This window comes from Gobio gobio (assembly GCF_949357685.1).
Source record: "Gobio gobio genome assembly, chromosome: 3".
Lineage (NCBI taxonomy): Eukaryota > Metazoa > Chordata > Actinopteri > Cypriniformes > Gobionidae > Gobio > Gobio gobio.
The window spans coordinates 50,387,662-50,409,271 of record NC_137099.1 but is presented as its reverse complement, the minus strand read 5'-3'; the positions used below and the strand labels follow the sequence as shown (position 1 = coordinate 50,409,271).

Below are 21,610 nucleotides of genomic sequence, written 5' to 3'. Positions count from 1 at the left end.
TCACCGCTTGCCAGAGGCTGAGAATGTCCGGCACGTATTCCTCTGTCAATATGAAACGCGACTTGGCCATTCTAATTAATGATCGGAAGAACGTGTATCGACCACCGTTACTGTAAAATATGCACGTATGTCCATTTAAACTCAATTTTGGTCAAATGTGGATTATATCTTTACACTGGCAAGAATATGGTTACATGTAAAGATGCCGTACCAAGTATGACAACACTACTTTCAACTGCTTTTGAAATACAGTGTTTTTTTAAATTTCCTGAAAAGTAACCGTTTTGGACATACGTGAGTTTCATCGGGCAGCGACATTATACTACTGCATTACAGCAAAAAGTAATATGTTACGGTAATCAATGCATTATTTTTGACACTGTTTATTACTCACCCTCATGCCGTTCCAGACCCGCAGTGCCGCTGCTCCCACCACATGCATCACGCGCTGCACGTAGGGGACCAAGTGCTGAGGGGGGCACCACAAGAAATTTCTCTGACTTTGGCGCTCCGAACCGCTGACTCGATAGGCTGATTAATTAAGCTTCGAAGCTTCATGAAGCAGTGTTTTGAAAACGGCCATCACTATGTAAGTCGTTATTTAGTTTTTTTGGCGCACCAAAAATATTTTCGTCTCTTTATAATATTAATATTGAACCACTGTACTCACATGAACTGATTTAAATATGTTTTTAGTACATTAATGGATCTTGAGAGAGGAAATGTCATTGCTGGCTATGCAGGCCTCACTGAGCCATCGGATTTCAACCAAAATATCTTAAAGCTACACTGTGTAACTTTTTTAGTTTATTCTTAGCTAAAAACACTTAGTTCTTTCAAAAATATATGTGCTCATTAATGTATATTTACTTCTTTCAAGTAATAAAGTATTCTCGTAAGTTTATAATATGCCATTGAAAATACATACGGGTGAGGGGTTTGAATGCGGGTCGCCATGTTGCCCCTCCATCTTGAAAGTACATTAGCAAAAGAGGGACATACCCGCCTTTCGCGTTTTAACACTTGATGGCACCGTGTCGAATGTGGACGAGGTCGAACTGGAAGCCATGTTAATCTTGGACTAAATCGGCCACCGTATGAGTTAAAACGAAATCGGAATTGAGAAGAACAGAAACTAATATTCACTGGATGGTCATATACCTTTTCACCACTAGATGGGGGAAAATTTCACACAGTGTAGCTTTAATTTGTGTTCCGAAGATGAACGGAGGTCTTACGAGTAATAAATGACATTATTTTCATTTTTGGGTGAACTAACCCTTTCATGACGGATCGCTTCCTGTACTCCTCAGTTTGGATAAAATCGTCTGCTAAATGCATAAATGTAATCCTGTCATTAGCTTAGCAACATGCTAATGATAAACTCTATTGAAACCAATACAAATAGTTAGTCTTATTTAATTTTTTTTAAGTCTGTTTACGCAATATTTGTGTGCGCTGTCTATTTTTATGCTTATTAGAACACTTGTCATTAGCTTGCCATTTGTTTATTATGTGAGGATGTGAAAAATACTATTTATGTGATGCAAAGAGCTGCTGCTTATTCTGAGCGTGCCAAATCGGTTTCTGGGGTTTCGTTTCATTTACATGCTGCTTATGTAGGAAGTTGACAGCAAGTCAGCTCACTAGGTTTTGGAATAGAGCCAATGTGGTTTTATGTCAAAAATGGCTTATAAACAATTACAGTGTATAGGCTCATAGACCCACCAGAATAAAATTCACTGCACATCCAAATCCACAAAGCCTACAATCCTAAAAAACAAAACAAAAAAAAACACGTAATGTGGGTGTTGAGGGTGATGACACAGTGTCATATTAAACACAGCAGCCTACAGCACCTGCACACTAGAAAACAAGAGTGCACTACATCTGAGCGCGACAGCAACAAACAGAGAGCGACAGAGGACTAGAGAGGCAAATAGAGATTGTGTTTGTGTGTGGATTTGTGTTTAGTGCAGAATGAAACTTTTCAGTGAAAATAACAGACTTTATTTTATTCCAGAAGGCACACTGACTTTGGTGCGTTGCTTACAGCAGCTGACTGAGTAGCTGACCAGCACCAATAGAGCTGAATAAACATGAGAATGATGGGTGAAGAGGATCCTCGGAGGATTCTGGTGGGCATCAGGATTGCTGTTCCAGGGTGTCAAGTGTCATCCTGTTGTGCTGCTTTAAACTGAAGCCCCCTCCAGTGAACCTGGGGCCGTCCGGGCGCTGAGGCTGAATCACAGGCTGTCCCGCTGCGGCGAGACTTCGCTCCTTCTCCCTGCAGAGATGACAGAGAGCAAGACACACGGTTAGAGGTCATACACGCAGGAAGTGTTCTTGAGATCTGTCTGAATTTGTCTATTTACACATGCATCAGACGGTCATGTTTCCAAGTTACATTGCGTGTCTGTTTTATCAGTGTTTTACTCAGTTAGGGTCGCATTTTACCAATAGCTAAGCATAGCTACATTTTGAAAAAATATTTTGAAATGTAGTTTTGAACAAAAATACATACATTTAGTTACATAAGTAAATAAATAAATAATTTTGGTTGTTTGTGGCTAACCTCAGAATGAATGTTTCTGTTAATTGCTTTGGATAAAACCATCTCCCAATGAACAGCTGGCTAGTTTTTTTCCCCCATACTTTTAAAATCTAAACATAATATTTAATCTTTTTGGCCCCACTTTATATTAGGTGGCCTTAACTACTATGTACTTACATCAAAAAATAAGTACAATGTACCTGTTCTTCGTGATCCCATTTTTCAAACTTTAGTTAGTGTGTAATGTTGCTGTTAGAGCATAAATAATACCTGTAAAATGATAAAGCTCAAAGTTCAATGCCAAGCGAGAAATTTTATTTAACAGAAGTTCCCTTTCAAAGCCTACAGCGAACGGCCGGTTTGGACTACATCCCTGCACATCCTGCTTTGATGACGTCAGTAGAACAGTTTGTCGACTAACCTCCGCCCACAAGAATATGCAAAAAAGGGGGCGTGGTCTTGTTGCTCTCCCACGTGGAGAAGAGGAAGTGTTGCGTTTGTCGCCATGTCATCGAGACGCTGTTATTTTCATCCCGGAGTCAAATCACCTTTGTGGCTCAAATTGATACGGTAATATAGACATGTTTACAATAACATTGAGCACATGCATCTCCCCGTTATGGTAAGGGGCGTGACCTTTCCGGGCAACGTGCGCTAAGCTGCTGTCGAATCACAACATGGGAACCGCTGGCACAATCAGAACTCGTTACGTATTTCTGAAGGAGGGACTTCATAGAACAGGGAAATCCTCAAGCCGTTTTTAGGACAGATAAGTAAATTGTGTGAAAAATACTGTTTTTTTACACATGAAACATGAACACATGTTATATTGCACACTGTAAACACAATCAAAGCTTCAAAAAAACTGGAAAAACGGGACCTTTAATTAAAATGTTAGTACATAGTGGTTAAGGCCACCTAATATAAAGTGGGTCCATATTTTTTATTCATATTAAAGGGATAGTTCACCCAAAAATGAAAATTACCCCATGATTTATTCACCCTCAAGCCATCCTAGGTGTATATGACTTTCTTCTTGAGTTATATTAAAACATTTCTTAAAAATGCCCCAAAAAAGTGTATCCATCAATTATAAATGTACTAATAAATTTACGTTTGCGGGGTTAATAAAGGCCTTCTGAAGTGAAGCCATGTGTTTGTGTAAGAAAAATGTCCATATTTAACACGTGATAAACTAAAACATCTAGCCGCCAGACCGCCTTCTGTATTCAACTTACGTTACACATTTTTTGCGCGAGTTGAATACAGAACGTGGTCTGGCGGAAGGTAGATATATTACTTTATAACGTGTTAAATATGGATTTTTTTTCTTACACAAACCCATCAATTGTGACCTGATCCAGCAAAATTAGTCACAGTGACCCAAATTTCAAAATTGCAATTCATATGCAATGATTTTGGTTTCAATGAGGAGACCACAAGCTTTAAAATGATATCCTAGTCAAGGTCATACCTTGAATGGTTTTAAAGATATACCCATTTGAATTACGGTCATCCGCCCTCTTTTTCCAATTGAAAACCTGAGAAAGCCCGTTTTTTCTTTCAAAAAATCTTTCAAAATCCATTGCATTTAAAGGGATAAACTATTTATTTTACAGCTTAATTTGACCAAAGACATTTGTATATATATATATATACTGTATATATATAAATTATATTAAACCAGGCTGAAGCTCAAATTATTTTAAAGTATTTATTTGAATTCATATTTTAAAAGGCACTTTTACAAAGATTTACTCAAACAGAAAGATTGAACAGAAGTGCTACATTTTTGCTTGAGAGAGGGTGTGTGTGTGTGTGTGTGTGTGTGTGTATGTGTGTGAGTGAGAGAGAGAGAGAGAGAGACCTACCCCTAACTGATAAACACTTATTATTAAACACGTTAGACGCTTTATTCCACTTTTCTAACATTTTCTTAATTAAAAAATAAATAAATGCCTTTGCGATCTAATATGTGATGGAAAAAGAGAGTAGAGCGAGTTTGGCAAAGGGCGGATTCGAACCTCAGGTCAATTTGCGTCAAAACCTTCTGCCATGTGTCATAGCCTAGTGCTGCTACTGCTCGTCTGACAGGAGAATGGCTGGACCAAATTGCGTGCCGGTCAGTCGAAACGGGGCTTCCCATTGACAAATGATCAGCGTTTGTGTCACTGTTTGTGTACATTTCAAAGCTTTTTGATTGGTTCTCTACCACGTTTAACACCATATTCGGAGAGCAGAGATATTGACGTTTCAGGAGATACCTGGAATATAGGGAAATGCTCAGAAGTGACAAGAGGAGTTGAGAAAAGCAATGTTCATTTCCAGCAAATTTTGTACAACTTTGTCAACTTTAATAGTCATTTAAATACCTTTACTTATCTGGACTACGAAACTTTGGGAGATTATTTTTGAATGTCTGTTCTTTGAAATTAGTTTTAAAAAAAGAAAAATAATTTTTTTTCATTGTTTTTCCACATTATCGGCCAGTATCTTAAAATGGAACATTGCGACTTCCAACTCATTTCACCAGAACGGGTCACAATTTACTTTAGAAGGCCTTTATTAACCCCCCAGAGCCGTGTGGAGTACTTTTATAGTGGAAGGATGCACTTTTTTGGTCTTCAAATCTTTGACGATAGTAGTTCTGATAGAAATATGCATTTTAGGTTAAAAACAGCATCGAATGATTTCTTTCCCCAACACTTTTTACACAAAAAAGTGTTATAATTTTCACACAATTTTCATGGCCCCACAGAATACTTTGTTGCATGAATATCTGAACATGCAATATATAGAAAAATAAAAAAAACAGTCCCTGTGCTTTTATTCTAGCTAAATGCAGTCTTTTTTTATCAACACACGAATGCGGGTGATTTTCATAAAAAAACGAAAAGCTGAGAAAATCAAATTTTTTGTCAAAGACTACATCCATATGAGATTCAGAACGATAATCAAACACAGATGGAGTAGATGGAGTCCATCAACACCCCCACAGCTTCACAGTCCTATGGCTCGTCCTGGGTCGACATTTCATTCAGTAACATTAAGGAGTTTTGATTTATATGATGTTTAATGTTGATAATCGCTTGTTTCTGCTTGTTCTTCGCCTGTGTTTTGATCAGGAGATTCTGTACTCGTTCAGAAGATGTGTCATATTGCCCCCTACCGTATAACAGTGAAAACACTGAAAGCTGAACATTTCTGTCAATGGCTGGGATGCGGTGTCTCATAAATGATGTATATTTCCATCAATGGCGGGGAAAGAGTTAAAAATAGTACAACGTTTATCCAGTGCTTCAATGTTCGTTTTAAATCAGGAATGAACCAATCAAAAGAAGCAAGCGGTGGAACAAGCATCTTGAGATTAAAAAGCATTTACAGAAGCTACTGTAACATTAATGTCCAAATTATGGATAACTATGGTGACATGTTGTTAAAACTTGTCTCGCGACCTTAAGACATCCCATTCCATTGCACTCTGTCAAACTGCAGCTCAACGCAAGAAAACATATTGAGTGTATGACCCCTTAAAGTGCAGAAAGATGCACAGCTGGTAAAAAAAAATGTTGTATTACATTTCTGTAGATACACATCCGCTGAGAGGTGAAGTACCACACATCTAAACAAATCACAAGCAACTCAAATCAAGCAGCGCACACAAACTCACATTTAGGTACACTTCCTCTGTCCTTTTATAGCTTACTCTCCTGTCTAACACCTACACACCAGACAAAAAGATCCACACACTCTTTCTATTTCCCAGGAGAAAACATCTGTTACTATCCAGCTCGCTTTCAACTGTGCTCCAGTGATCATGAATCTCTCGTTCAAAACACTATTATTCCAGGACTTCTCAAACACACACACACACACACAGACGCACACACATACACAGACACCGCTCACTTACTTTGTTTGTCCAATACCAAATGCCGCCAATTAATATTCACTGACTGTGTAATGCAATTTCACAGTGGGGCCGATGAAGAAATTTGGCAACAAGCTTTAAACACGAGCAAACACACAGCTCGTCCGACATTTGGTAAACAAAAAGAGCAAAATGAATGTTTGCGAGTAAGATGAAATATGTTGATTCTTGGATGTGGCTCTCGACATCTGTGAATGAGCTTTGACTGAAACTCTGTGTGGTTGATAAGTAGTGTCATTGTCATCTGGAACAAACGGCTTCTGACAATCCGAGGATCACCATGATGATTAACAACCCAAATCCTCGACCAGTAGGAGGGAAGGGATTTGCTCTGTGAAGTCATTATGAATTAGGAAATTACAGGTTTTATTCCTTTTACCTGGAATAAATTGCCATATGTTGTCTGGTTGTCTGTTGCCAAATGGTGTCTAATAGCAGTTAGTCAAAAAAGAACTGAGTCCTGCTTTTATCGATGATCTTGATCTTTTACGTCACAAGCAGACTTGTTGACAGATGTTTGAGCTCACAGGTCTTCCTCTGTGTCAGAGCTTCACACTGACTCAACACTATTCTAGTTCTGAGTGCGGCGCACTTGAACTATTTGCTGATATCAGAGTGTCACAGCTGTGCAGCAGGTTAACCGTACGTGTCCACTGGTGCGGAGTCGAGCGCGTGTTTCCAATGCATTCTCTATTGGAGCTGACTCACGCAAGGGGATTATGGGATAGACAGCGGGGAAAGTGGTGAGGACGTTAAAAAGTTGGTGGGCGTCAGCCAATTGCTGTGAGGTGAAGGCTGTGAATTCTGTCATAATCAAAATCTGCCTGGAGTTTCTTGTGAGTTGAAAGCTTAAAGGGGGGATCTAATGCTATTTCATGCATTCTATATTATTTACACTGTTAAAGAGTTGGATTGTCATGCTAAACATTTCCAAAAATGTGTTGGATGTATGACGTTTTTGTTGAGTACTCATTTGTTGAGTACTTCTGTGCCAAATACACTCGAACAAGTATGGCCGAGATTGGCGTCATAAAGGGCGGATTTCCTTGCATGGGCACTTCTCCCCGGATGAGCGAGTGTGCACATCAACCAAAGTGTAGAGCTTCTACAAGCTTCGTTACAGAAGCCGTCGACAGTGCTGTCATTTTGTTTTTAGACCGTGAAATCACCAATGTCACTAAAGAAATGTGTTTTTGGTTGTGAGGGAAAGACAACCTTGTTCAGCTTCCCAAATAACCCAGTGTTAAGGAAACAGTGGATGCAGTTTGTTTTTCTGGAGCAGCAATGGAGTTGTGCAAGTGTGTTTGAAACCGCAGGCAGTGAGTGAAACTGCATCAAATGTCTGTGTTTTGTTGGCAATTGGCATGTAAGTGCATATAATGCAAACAACACGAACGTATAGTGAATCGGAAGTTATCCAGGGATAATGCCATAATGTATTAAGTGTGTGTGTGTGCTTGTGACTCTTTAGCTCCGCCCGCTGCACGCCTGCACGAGTTCGGCTGTTTTTTGGAAAGAATAGGCACAGCTCTTTTATAAATATGATAAAACTAAAGACTCTTCAGAGATAGGAAGGATGCAATACTACTCTATAGGTACTCAAGAATACAATTTAAGTGTTTTATAGTTCCATTTGTTAACATTATTGAACATTCTAACAATGAAAAAAAGTGTATTATTCATGGTTAATATTAATCGCAGCATTTACAAATACATTATTAAAATGAAAAGTTCTGATATTATTTAACAGACCTGAGCTAACATGAACAGTTGTATTTTATTAATTAATGTTAAGAAATATGAATAAATATTGTAGTCTCGTTGTTAATGTAATAATTCATGTTAACTACTGGGACCTTATTGTACAGTACACTTTTTAAAAATGTTTTTGAAAGCAAAATTTGTGGATGATCAGTCATTACTCCAGTCTTCAGTGTCACATGATCCTTCAGAAATCATTCTAATATGCTGATTTGCTGCTCAGGAAACATTTCTTATAATTATCATCAATGTTGTAAACAGTTGTGCTGCTTAATATTTTGTGGAAAATGTGACTTTTTTTCAGGATGTTTTGATGAATAGAAAGTTCCAGAGGACAGCATTAAAAAAAAAAAAGTAACATTATAGATGTCTTTTTAAAAAATCTTACCCCATCCCAAACTTTTGAATGGTGGTGCATATTTAATTTATATTTCAAATGCAGTTTCACTGTGACTGTATAAGTGTATAAAATGAATACACTTGTGTTTTGGGGTATTAAGATCTAATTTTTTAATGTGCATATTTATGAATTACTGACCTTACATTGAATTGTATTAATGGAGCCGACTGGAGACAATAAAACTGCTGAAAATGTTACAGAATAGATATCCCCAAACTGGCAGATATTTGGCATTTTGAGTGAATTTCTTCCATGGCTGTGAGCACGTAGGTAAGAACTGAGCGTTTCTCTAGTACAGAAGGAAACTGAAGAAGAACCACAGGTTCTCTTCTTGTCCTCTAAACCCTTGCCATTATCCCCAGTGACATTGAAATGTTACTCACTGTGCTTTCCAGGGGTACTTTTCCCATAAAACAACATACTCACTGAAAACATACTCACTGCTTCACAACCATGGTCATTAACAAATTTTCCTTGAGCTTTTGACATATAAGAGGTCATCATACTATAAGAATATCTTGCAAGTTTCCTAACTGAAAACTTCCTTGTAAGTCCCAAAACAGCTTTCATTGTAACCAAGCCCAGAGAAAAACTCATGCCTGTCAAAGATAGGTGAAAGACCGCCTCTGCAGATGAAAATCAACGCCTACTTCATCATCGCAGCTTTGGCCCCGCCCACTGGTGTGTTAGTGAGATGACGAGGAGAGAAGAGCTAAACAGGATCACTGGACTAAAAATAACATTACCTTCAAAAGGATCCTAATGCTAGGAATTTGGTTATTTATTTTCAACAAAGTGAATGTCTCAGTTGAGCAATATTTATTTGTATTCGGTATTTCACTGTGGATTCTTTGGTAAATCAGTTGCAATTTCGGCACCGGCTTTGTAATCAGACTTTTACAATATGGACTCCACAGTAATGCGACAACATGTAAGTAACTGTAAATTCTAATGCCTGATCTGTGACCAGTGATTTCTGATATGTAATGAACATTTTAAACTGTGATAAAATTCTAAATAGAAAGCAATCAAATAACGCTCCCTTTACAATTGCTGGAGCTGTCAATCAAGCAGCACGAGTTTATCAGTGACTGGGTTCTGGACTCGTGCCAAAACTCCCGTAATAATCAACGAATCTCTGATTTACATTGTGTTTGCACTGTTAGTTATGATGAAAGCATTTCGTTAGTGTGCAGAAATCGAGCTGCAATGATGAGATCAGTGCATTTATGCGCTCAACATGCCTGTGATCGGCTACAATGCTCATCACTGCAACCTTTCATGCCACAATCTAAATATAATGCTATAGATCTAAATATATAACGCTATAATCAACACTTTTCAAGATTAGTTAACCTTGAGAGCTGTAGTACTAAAAACCTGCTAAAGGTTTTCGAGAGAGTTCCACATGTAATACTTTCATTACATGTCAGCTATTTCATATGCAAAGATGTCAGCCAATCACAGCAGTGGGCATTAACACTGAAGTCTCACAACTAGTGGTCGACCGATATTGTTTTTTTGATGGCCGATACAGATCCGATGGCCGATATAAAGCCGATGTATATTATACATAATTTAAATTTATTTTAATTAATCTTTTATAAATTAGGAATATGTAAATAAATAAGAACAATTAATTTTTTTAATAAACATGCTTATACTTTAGATGGCAACTTGATTCTGCAATCATATTACAGTATTTTTCACAAAGTAATTTTTTGAAAATATAAATAAAAAGGAAGTAAACACTGTAAGCTAACAGGACACTCAGTGATCTGGTAAGTTTGTGCGCTCTGGTAATCATATTTGTTTCAAATACAGACAAGGTAGCACTCATTTTACATACAGCACTGTGTAAATTACATTTATATGACATAGTGGTCAACTGAAAATAGTGCAGCATATTTTAAAATCAAGGATTTAAAGTTTGTCGCGTCTCCAGTGAAGCTGAACTCTTCTGTCCGCATTCACTTCGCACTGAGTGACCGTCACGCACAGAAACACATTAATGTAGACTACAAATGCGAACTGCAGAAGATCTCATGGCTGGATTCGATTAATTCTGAAAGGATTGTGAAATAAAATGTTTATTGCAGAGATTTGTTTTAACGATATAGATGCGTATGAGCTGAATGTTGACGGTAAATGAGAAGGTATTATAGCCTATTGTTTGCCTTTCCATTGCTAATAATATAAAAGCAAACGCTTTACTTTTCCGCAAACCGTTTACTTTCTTCATTTAACAGGTCTATATAATAACGTAAGTATTAGATATGACTGTTTAACAGAGGCCATAAACTAATGAAGACAGAGAAGAACGGCGCTGCTGAGAATGGCGTGGCTGTTCGCAGGCACTAGCGTTTTCAGCGCCACCCGTCAAAATAAAAGTCTGGCAGGCCGTCAAAATAAAAGTGCAGCTTCTAACACATCGCCAATCAGAAAAACGTATCGACCGATGCCGATATTTAAAAAATGCCAAATATTGGCTGATATATCGGTCTTCGCGATTTATCGGTCGACCACTACTCACAGCAGACACGCCCCTTAAAACAAAGCATTCAAATCAGAGGGCTAAAATCAGGGTAGGAAAAATGCCTTTTATTTCTAAATTATGACCATTTTTGATGTAAAAATCACAAACAATGCAGTTCATGACCCCTTTAAATCCACAAGTCATACTAACAAGAAACTATGCATCCAGCCACAGGCTGAGAGTTGTACTTTCAAGCACACATGCTCAAATGTTTGCTGGAACTATGGTTTCAGGAAACACTGAATCGTTGAACTACGCTGGTAATGACGGAAGATAGTTGGCTAACAATGCTTTTTTTTAGTGGGAACCCTAAAATCTAGTGGTGATTAGTGATCCTTTTTGCCAAAAAGAGCATAATGATTATCTGTGTGTTTTCTAATAGTATATACAAAGATAATCTAACAAATAATAAAATCTTAAGAAATTCAATGAACAAACTCATACAGTCTAAACCCATCCCGAAAAACATCACATTTTTTAAGTTTACAACAAGTGTTATAAATTGGTCTGCATACAAGAAATTGAAAAGGACTGACACAAACAGCCAATATTTTTGTCTGTTTTGAATAAAACACTGCTCTGATTCATTCTGGCCCAATTGAACACCTGTTTATTGTTTACACGGGAGAAAAAACAAGGTATACTGCAGTGTTCCCGCTCTCCCTGGTCTCTAATTACATGATGGCCCTCCATCAAATTACATTCATCTATTGTTTATTAAACGCATGATTAATTCATTGGTGCAAATAAATCAATCAGCATGTTTAGCAGAGCTGTAATAATAGTCTATGGAAGTTTAAAAATCAGCGAGTTAGGAATCAGGACATGACCATATTATATGGAATTATGCAGAAAGCAGTTACATTACGTGCAGAGTTTATTCAATACGTCCCCATGCCGGCAGGAATAATAAAGGGGAAGATATGATTATTTGCCTGTCTTTCAAATCAGTCAGCTCACTCCATCTGGCTGATTATACGTCCCCTCTACCACAGTAATTCAATTATGATCTATAGTTCCACGTAGGCAGGCGGAAAGAGAGAAACAGAGAATAAAGTAAAGAGAAGGAGGGAGGGAAGAATGGTCGCTCTAGAGATTATAAATCAATAACAGATGGTGATTTGTGTGTGGTTGGAATGTGAAGGTTTTAAATCTTAAGAAGTACAGCAGTGAATATTCCCCTCACACCTTTTACATTTCTTTTCATCAGCAGAATTATATCTTTCACCAAACAATTTTCTTTCTCCATACAGCTCAACCTGTTCATGCCTTTTCAATCACAATATTCTGTTAAATATTTAAATACTATGAAAAGATAGAAGCACTTAAATTGTTAGCGCATATTATCGTCCTTTTCACACCTAGCTAGATTAATGGTTTCATAAAAAAAACCTCTCTGTGATACAGAAAAAAGCATGAACAATATCTAGAAACGTGCATGCAGGTATTTTTGAGTTATTACAGATAAATCAACAGAGCTTGTGTAGTTGGGATGGATTGGGTTCCATTTGTGCCAATGTATTTAACATGTATGCTAGAAAAAAAACATTATTAAATTTAAGTAAGGAATAATTGACGACGGGCCGTTCAATTATTAGAATGATAATGCACACCCGAGGTGGTGATGCGGTCACGACACGAAGCGGAGTTTGTTTGCAGAATTAGTTTGCATCCGTATTTTTATGAAAGCATGCCAAGTTAGAAATAGTTGATAAAACTTTTTCTATTACTAGTGTCATGATTCCCTATGTCGTTGATATCAAGGACTCTTATTTTGATGTTCTTTTGTCTTGTTTTTCCTTTGTTCGGTTCCTGTGTTTTAGTTCCCGTTTCCTGTGTTTCCATTGCTGTCTTGTAAGGGTATGTTTACACGATAACAATGTACCAAAAATGGAAATGTTTTTTCCTTTCCTTTGGTTATCTCTGTATGTGTATTTTAGTCAACAATAAAACAAAATATGTTATAAAACACCACTCTGCCTCTTTTAATTTTAATTTAAAAAATCTTAAACAAATGTGGTTCAGGCAAAGCGTCCATTTAACTTCACTGCATATTTATAACAAAAAAAAATTATATCTCATGTTTAACCCAGAGACATCAGAGCCAGCGGCAAACGTCAGAAGGACTAACCGAGGTAAAGCTGTTCTCGCCGGGGTTAATGAGCGCCCGGCGATCGACTGGATCTCAACACTGCGAAAACGTCAGATCAAATTTTCAAATAGGCGCTATCTTTATAAATAAACCACATATTTGAGCTTTAAACAACTACATTCTTGCCTGAAAAACTACATTTTGTGACACAATAACAGTTTAATTTTGTGGGTTTTCTCATCCGCTATTGTTGCTTGCTGGTTGGCGCAAGATGCATTCTGGGATACTTGTCTGTCTCAAGTCCGCACAAGTTTATATTCAAGTTTATATTATATTCATTCATTACACACAGACTGATACATTTCAAATGTTTATTTCTTTTAATTTTGATTATTATAACTGACAACTAAGGAAAATCCCAAATTCAGTATCTCAGAAAATTAGAATATTGTGAAAAGGTTCAATATTGAAGACACCTGGTGCCACACTCTAATCAGCTAATTAACTCAAAACACCTGCAAAGGCCTTTAAACGGTCTCTCTGTCTAGTTCTGTAGGCTACACAATCATGGGGAAGACTGCTGACTTGACAATGTCCAAAAGACAACCATTGATACCTTGCACAAGGAGGGCAAGACACAAAAGGTCATTGCAAAGGAGGCTGGCTGTTCACAGAGCTCTGTGTCCAAGCACATTAATAGAGAGCCGAAGGGAAGGAAAAGATGTGGTAGAAAAAAGTGTACAAGCAATAGGGATAACCGCACCCTGGAGAGGATTGTGAAACAAAACCCATTCAAAAATGTGGGGGAGATTCACAAAGAGTGGACTGCAGCTGGAGTCAGTGCTTCAAGACCCACTATGCACAGACTTATGCAAGACATGGATTTCAGCTGTCGCATTCCTTGTGTCAAGACACTCTTGAACAACAGACAGAGTCAGAAGCGTCTCGCCTGGGCTAAAGACAAAAAGGACTGGACTGCTGCTGAGTGGTCCAAAGTTATGTTTTCTGATGAAAGTACATTTTGCATTTCCTTTGGAAATCAGGGTCCCAGAGTCTGGAGGAAGAGAGGAGAGGCACACAATCTACGTTGCTTGAGGTCCAGTGTAAAGTTTCCACAGTCAGTGATGGTTTGGTGTGCCATGTCATCTGCTGGTGTTGGTCCACTGTGTTTTCTGAGGTCCAAGGTCAATGCAGGACTTGGCACCTGCACACAGTGCCAAAGCAACCAGTACCTGGTTTAAGGACCCTTTTCTTAATTGGCCAGCAAACTCGCCTGACCTTAAACCCATAGAAAATATTTAATCACAATCCTGCATGTGTGTTTTTCTGATAACACCGTTGACCTTGCTGGTTCCTTTGCTAAGAAAATACAAACCTACCATCACGAAACTCGACAAGCCTCCAGCCAAAACTCCTTCTCATAACAAAGAAGCGACCACTTCTGTATCAAGGACGTGTCCTATTCAGCTCTATGAGGTCAGAACAATACCTCTCATACCTGAGAGCAATTACACGGCTCTCCACGTAGCACACTTAAATCCAGCAGACATCACAATGTGCGCCTACTCCAGGAGAGACGTTTTGATATAGGTTATGGTTTTTCAGTTCCAGAGGGCTACAACCTTCACATAATCCAACGCTGGTGGCAGTTTAACATATTGAGAATGTTCATGCAATCTAACTTTGAACATGATTCAGGATCAAATCATTTTCTGCTACAATCCAACTTTCATGCCTTTGTGTATATCAATGTAAGAAAATCTCCCTTAACAAATAAAATATTTGAAACTGATCCCAATTTAAATGAACTTCACAGAGACGTCAAACAAATCTCTAAAGTCCAGGCAAATAGCCAAACAAATGATTCCTCTTTGAACATCATTGGGCACGTTTCCATCTACTATCAACTGAAAACTAATTTAATCAAAGTCAATGTCAGATAGACATTGAAAGCTGCTGCAATTTCTCCACAGTGCTCAACAGAAGATCATTTGCATTATATTTTGGCACAAAAGCACAGATTGAACTGGAGGTTGTTCTAGACAGACAAAAAAAAATCTCACCATCTTTCCCTTAATCTTACTCAGCTTTTTTTTTACCCCTACATCTCTCCCATGAGACCATGATCTTTATTGTAATAGCCTAAAAGTGGCTACAGCCACATCTATGACTCAGCAAATTGCTAGAGCAGGGTTTAAGTAAACTACTCCTTAACCACAAGACTTGGCTAAATGCCAAGGTTCCTGCCCTAATTAAAGCTTTTCAATCTAGAGACAGTTTAGTGACTGTATGGTTAGATACAGTATGACTCAACTTAATGTCATAGGAGGACAGATTCCCCCAGCTGAGCCTGGTTCCTCTCAAGGTTTTCCCATCCATTACCTAAACACCTTATGGATTTTTCTTTTCTTTATGACATTCGCCAGTCACTGGAGGCTTTAAGGCATTAAGGCATGGTTTTCTGCTTTCAAACAACATGGATTCTGAAAATGTGCTATACAAATACACATGAATTGACCTGACCTTAATGCTAGGCCAAAAAAGACCAATCGTCACCCCAAATGATCATAAAACTTTCAGGAAATACAAATACAAAATGCTCATGCCTATGGAATGGCTTCATGAGTTGTATTACCTGTTTTGCCATTTTTCTTGAAATGTGAAAATTTCAGGACTAGCAAAGAGGACATAAAAAAACACAAAAACTCAAATACCAATTCATGACAAAGTCCAGTCCAAGATTGCACCATCTCATGTGCCATGTAGAAAGAAGAATACAATTTAAAAAAAAGACAAGTCAAGGCTGGTTAGCATAGTGCATAGTCCGTTAGCTACTTGTAGATGACGTAACTTATCTGATTCTAAAAAAAATCGTATTTTCTCCACTCACAGGCATTCAAAAGTATGTATTTTTTGCAACCAACATTGAAACCACAATTTTCCTTATAGTAGATGTTTCACCAGTGTTCGATTGGGTGAAATGGACCATTTTACATTTTTTTATTAGAATTTGGCATGCAACATTTTTTGTACCCACCGGAATAAATAAATAAATAGTTTTCATCATCAAATCATTTTCCTATTATTCACTGTAAAGCTGCTTTGAAAATATCTGTATTGTATAAAGCTTGGCTTGACTATTCTTTCTGATTGTGATGTATATCCCAGTGAAACTGCTTCTCAAATGAGCTTCACACATGAATTATAATGATGCACAGATAAATTATTTAAACTTTATATAACTTTTTATAACTTTATATAACACAACTCTAGTGTGAAGAACTCCGTCGCTTTGCTGAGCGCGTTTCTCACACACACATGCGTGCGAGAGAGAGAGAGAGAGAGAGAGAGAGAGTGTGCAAGAGTCTTACATACCACGCAAAATCGACGTGCTTCATGTTAACAATATTCTTTGTTGTATTTTCCTGTCAAAATAACGGAGTTAATTTGGAATTATTCAGCTTTGAAGAACAAGCAGAAGATATGGCGTATTTTTTTCAGTAGTGGGCGGAACTAATGTGCGAACGGCAATCTCATTGGCTGGCGCTCATCTTTTCCTGTCCCTGTTTTGATTTCAGCAAATCCGTTTGAGTGAATGCTGTCAACGTGATTAATATTCATGAACCCAACAGCTCATCAATCCTTAGTGTGTTGTATATTGTTATTAGTAGTAGAATTTGTATTATTATTATTATCTTTTAATAACATAATATAATTACTATTATCTATTTTTTTTTACAGAAACACCACCAATATCTTAAGCACCACCACCAGTCCAAAGTTCAGTTAAAAAACAAATATGCATTAATATATGCTTTCCAACCGTTTTAGTTCTAATTACTAAAGTTCTATGATAATATAGTGCATGATTATCATAATATCATAACATAGTCTAATGCTGACTGATGTTAAGCGTGTATAAGTATAATATAATATAATAAAGTATATCAGTCTGGCGACTAAACAAAAAAAAAATTACTAGCCAAAGGCGATTCTATTGCCAAGGTGTGCAAGGGTTGAGGACAAAGGGAAATAGAAACAAACTAAAAATCCATGAAAATGAAACTAAGACAAAAATGATTAAATATTTATTACATTATGAAGGAGGTGGCTTAAGAGGACGTTGAGATGCCGAAGGCATGGTGACAGGAGCAGGTGAAATGATGGTGAAAACAGGCAGACGAGAGCATGGAGGATTAGATGGAGGCAGCAACCATGGAGGAGATGATGGGATGAGCTGACCCAGAGCATGACCAGGTCGATAGCCCACGGCGGAGTTGATGGTGGGAGGAGCCATGGTGGAATCTTGGCCGACGATATCCTGGGAACAACCAAAGGAGAGGTAGTCGTGCAGACGTAGAGCCCAGGGAACGATGGGACGCAGATGATCTGGGTGGCCGCAAAACAGCCACAGTGACAACCCCATGAGATGGAAGTGGGGAGGTGGAACCTGAGGGAGAGCTGGCCGAGGCCGAAGGAGGGGTGGAGGGCCGGAGAGCGAACGCGTGGTGATGTCTGACCTAGAGGGAGCCCATGGTCCACGCTGGAGTCAAGGGAGGAAGGAGTGCAGGCGTAGGAGTGAGGACGACGGATCAAGTTGGGGCAGAGCCACAGGTTCTTCATGCCCATAAGGAATTGGCTATATAGCAGTATAGTCACGCCACTGAGAGGAGGGCCCAATGGGGGACGATGACGACTGGGTGGCAGGATTTAAAGCAACACAAAACCCAACAAAACTCAAACGGCAAGACGGCAGAACTGCAGCATGTAATCCATTAAATTATGGCTATTCCTTGCCTAAGCAGCAAACTTTGCTGCAAACTCCATAGTGGGTCCGGTCAAAAATGACTGAATATTTGTTATATCTTCTGACAGCTGAATTAATCACAGAAGTCCCTCCAAAGAAGTCTAAAATATTAAGTCTTATAACTGTGAAATCTCAAGTACAGAAACTAAAAACATTGCACTTGCATAATGGAAACTAACAAAACTGTGGCAGCTGTAAGTTTTACAAGGAAGAAATTCTAATTTAAAACCTCTGCCTTTGCTCTCAACCAAACCTCCACGAGATATTTCCAGTCAGTAAGCGCTCACTCAACTATGAGCCAAGAAGTTATTCCTGAAGGGGTGTATTTGCGTATTTGCTTATACACATGCTGAGTGTTTCTGCACCTTGTCACGCTTGATCAACTCTCATTACTGCCTCTTGTTTGCATCACACCTCATAAACATGGCTACCCATGCTGCCCGTCTCATTCGCTACCCAAAATGCAATAATCCACATGTCCTCATTTGCATGCAATTTATTGTGAACTTGTCAGCACTGTGGTTGCCTCCTGTCTATTCTCTCATTTCAAATGAAGGCATCAAAACAACATCGCTCATCGCATGTCATCTGAAACAGAGAATTTACAAGCCAAGCCAGCTGTGATTACATTTCTCTTGGTTCCGTACAGCAAGCAAGGGGGAAAAAAGTCTGAAAATGAATGATTTGATGACAGGCAGCATTAAAGAGCCAGTCAGAAAGTTGAAGATTGTTAAAATGATGTGTTTGCTTTGCAGTGGTTAGCGAAATATTGATGGTTTGCAATAAAATGCTGTCTAGGGACATAAAGCCGTTAATTGACACCGCCAATTTAGTTATTCAAGTCGATTTTAGCACTGCTGTGCTCTAATTTAAAAGAAATCTACTGGTATCATTATCTCACGGTCCCAAAGTCCCAAAATATGAAACAGAAAAACATCATATAGCATTTAGAACATCAAGCAGTGCCATTAAAATATTCTTAATTGCTATCGATTTCTTGTTTTTGTAGTTCTGACATTTAGTTTAAATGGCCTTCGTTTCTATGGAAGAGAGGGAAAAAGCATGGACTATTTCAATGTGTGGTCTGTTTTAATCAATCAATAAATTGAAAAGAAGTTTGAAGCTTATTATGCGCTTTCCCAAGGAGAGAGGAAGGAAAGCAAACAGTGTTTATTTGCTTTGCTCTCAAATGTGTCCTTTATGGTTCTATAAAAGTAAAAAAAAAAAAAAAACTGTGTGTGGTACCGCGGTTCAATACTGAAACTTACATTAAATGAAGGCTTAATCACTCTCCTTCTGAAAATGATTAGTTATTGCAATATTTCATTTGCACTTAAATGTCCAATCTAATGAGGAAAGGACATTTGTGGTCTACTCAGAGGAAAAAATTATGAAAGTGTGTGAAATAGTGGCATTAAACAGCATTATTCTAGTCTTCTCCTGTTGACACTTCCCTTACACCTAACCCTGCCCTTAAACTTACCCATACCACCACACCTGTCCCTAACTTTACCCGAATCCCACCTCAATATCAGCAAAAGTGTTTTGCATTACAATATGAACAAAATAAGTACATTGTAGTTATATTTTGATGTAAGTACATAGTAGTTAAGGCCACCTAATATAAAGTGGGGCCAAATGTTGTATACTGTAGCCCAAATTGTTATTATTATAGTATTATTGCTGTTGTTTTTATTATTATTAACTCTACAATCCACATTGCAACTCCAGCAATGCAATATAATTACACTTTCAACTTCTGAGCATGTGATACATTGGTCAAGTCAAGTCATCCTTGTGTTTAGGCTGCAGTGCTTTATAAAATAGAAATAGTTTCAAGCAACTTCATAGTAATTAACAGGAAAAGTAACATAATTAATGATGAAAACATAAAATATGAGACAAACTCAAATTCCGCAGTAAAGCAGCCGTAGCAAGATAATAGTGTCATTATTTAGCTCAATGCAGCTCAGTTTTGACACAAATCAGTTCAATAACTGTGTAAAGTTCTATTCAGCTATAAGCAGCTCTACTGAAGAAATTTGTGTTTTTATTCAGTTTGAGTCAGTTAAATGTTGATTAAATTCAGTTAAATTAATTAGGGGAATAATTGTGTGTGTGTGTGTGTGTGGGGGGGGTCATTATTCAGCTTAATTCAGTTCAAGCTGTGTTCTCATCCAATAGTGTTAGTGCAGTCGAATCAATAATATTGCTGAATATTAAGTGTTCCCAACTAAGGCTGTGTTCACACTTGTGTTTTTTGACAAGAAAAGGTTGACAAGAGCGCTTTTTTATTTAAAAAAAAAAAAGCCTAGGGCGTCTTTTATTGCTTTATTGCAGAGATACAAAATGTTGAGAAAGAGAAAGTTGGCTCGAGTTGGCTTTTGAAGTTAACAGAGAGGAGAATGTCGGTTCACAACGATGTTTGTGGGTGCACAACATTATACAGGGAAGAAAACTGTATGGTGCTTACAATAATATAGTCCAGGAGCTCCGGTTGGATAATGCGCGGTTTGTGGCGTATTTTAGACTTAAAAGTCAGTTTGAAGACCTGCTACAAATCATTGCTTCCGACACTACCACAATTAGTCGATCTACCAGCACCTTCTCCATTTTTCTTGTTGTTATGGAAATGAGTCAGGTCTTGCTACTCACTTGTCATTGGTCAGCTGCAAAAAGGCTTGACGTGGGGCATTTTTGTCAGAAAACTACTTTTTCAACTTGAAAAGACGCTCTGAGCTGCAGAAAAAGTCGCTCTGAGCTGCAGAAAAAGACGTCTGCGTTGGCGTTTAAAAAAGCGCTTACAACTTCTTTGAACACACGGTTTACTCCATAGGATTTTAATGTAAAACAGACAGTGGCAGCTTCAAATAAGACGTCAAGTGTGAACACACCCTAAGAAAGGCAAAGGCGACAGTAGCTGGCAAACTCCATCAGTTGACAGAAATGGAGAAAAAATACCTTGAATCAAACCAGGCTCAGTCAGGGGAACAACTCTCCTCTGAACTATGTGACCTACATTAGTCCACTGTGAAGGCATCAATTTGATAAAGTCATCTATGCAATGAAAAAAGATGCCTGTGCAGCAGATGCTGAAGCCACGATAAAAAAACAACAACAAAAGAAAACCACCTCAGGATGCCATAAGAGTGGGCATGTCTTAGTCTTGACATGGCACAAGCTCGCCAAGCCTTCATGTTTACCAAGATGTATAAAAAACGCTACTATTGTGTGGTTAAAGCAGTTAATCCAAATGTCCTGAGCGAGCCAAAATGGCTTCCGGAGTTTTGGAGCAGATGGAGCCAGTTACCCCACCTCAGTGGAGCTGAACCACGCAAGCAGAGAGAACAGAAAGGGTTGGTCGAGATTAAGTTTTAAATGGTCTGTGAGCACATCTGAAAAGAGAAGGGGAGAAAATGGGGAAAAAAAGAGGGAGACAAAAGAAATTTAATGGAAAACAATAGCATGAAGCATAAAAGCCTTTAAGTGAAAGATGGAGAATAAAACCCAACAGGACAAGAAAGAATAT

General features: G+C 38.2%; 1 protein-coding gene across 1 annotated transcript in view; it reads right to left on the bottom strand.

Moving 5' to 3' along the window:
- Nucleotides 1–2,145: 2,145 nt before the first annotated feature.
- The window catches only part of cfap58 (cilia and flagella associated protein 58), a gene marked incomplete at both ends in the record, with an annotated part of 183,719 nt that continues 164,254 nt past the window's right edge, over nt 2,146–21,610 (bottom strand). The window contains one exon of the mRNA XM_079813233.1: nt 2,146–2,287. Coding sequence (XP_079669359.1) covers nt 2,146–2,287 — 142 coding nt within the window. The remainder of the gene's footprint in view (nt 2,288–21,610) is intronic.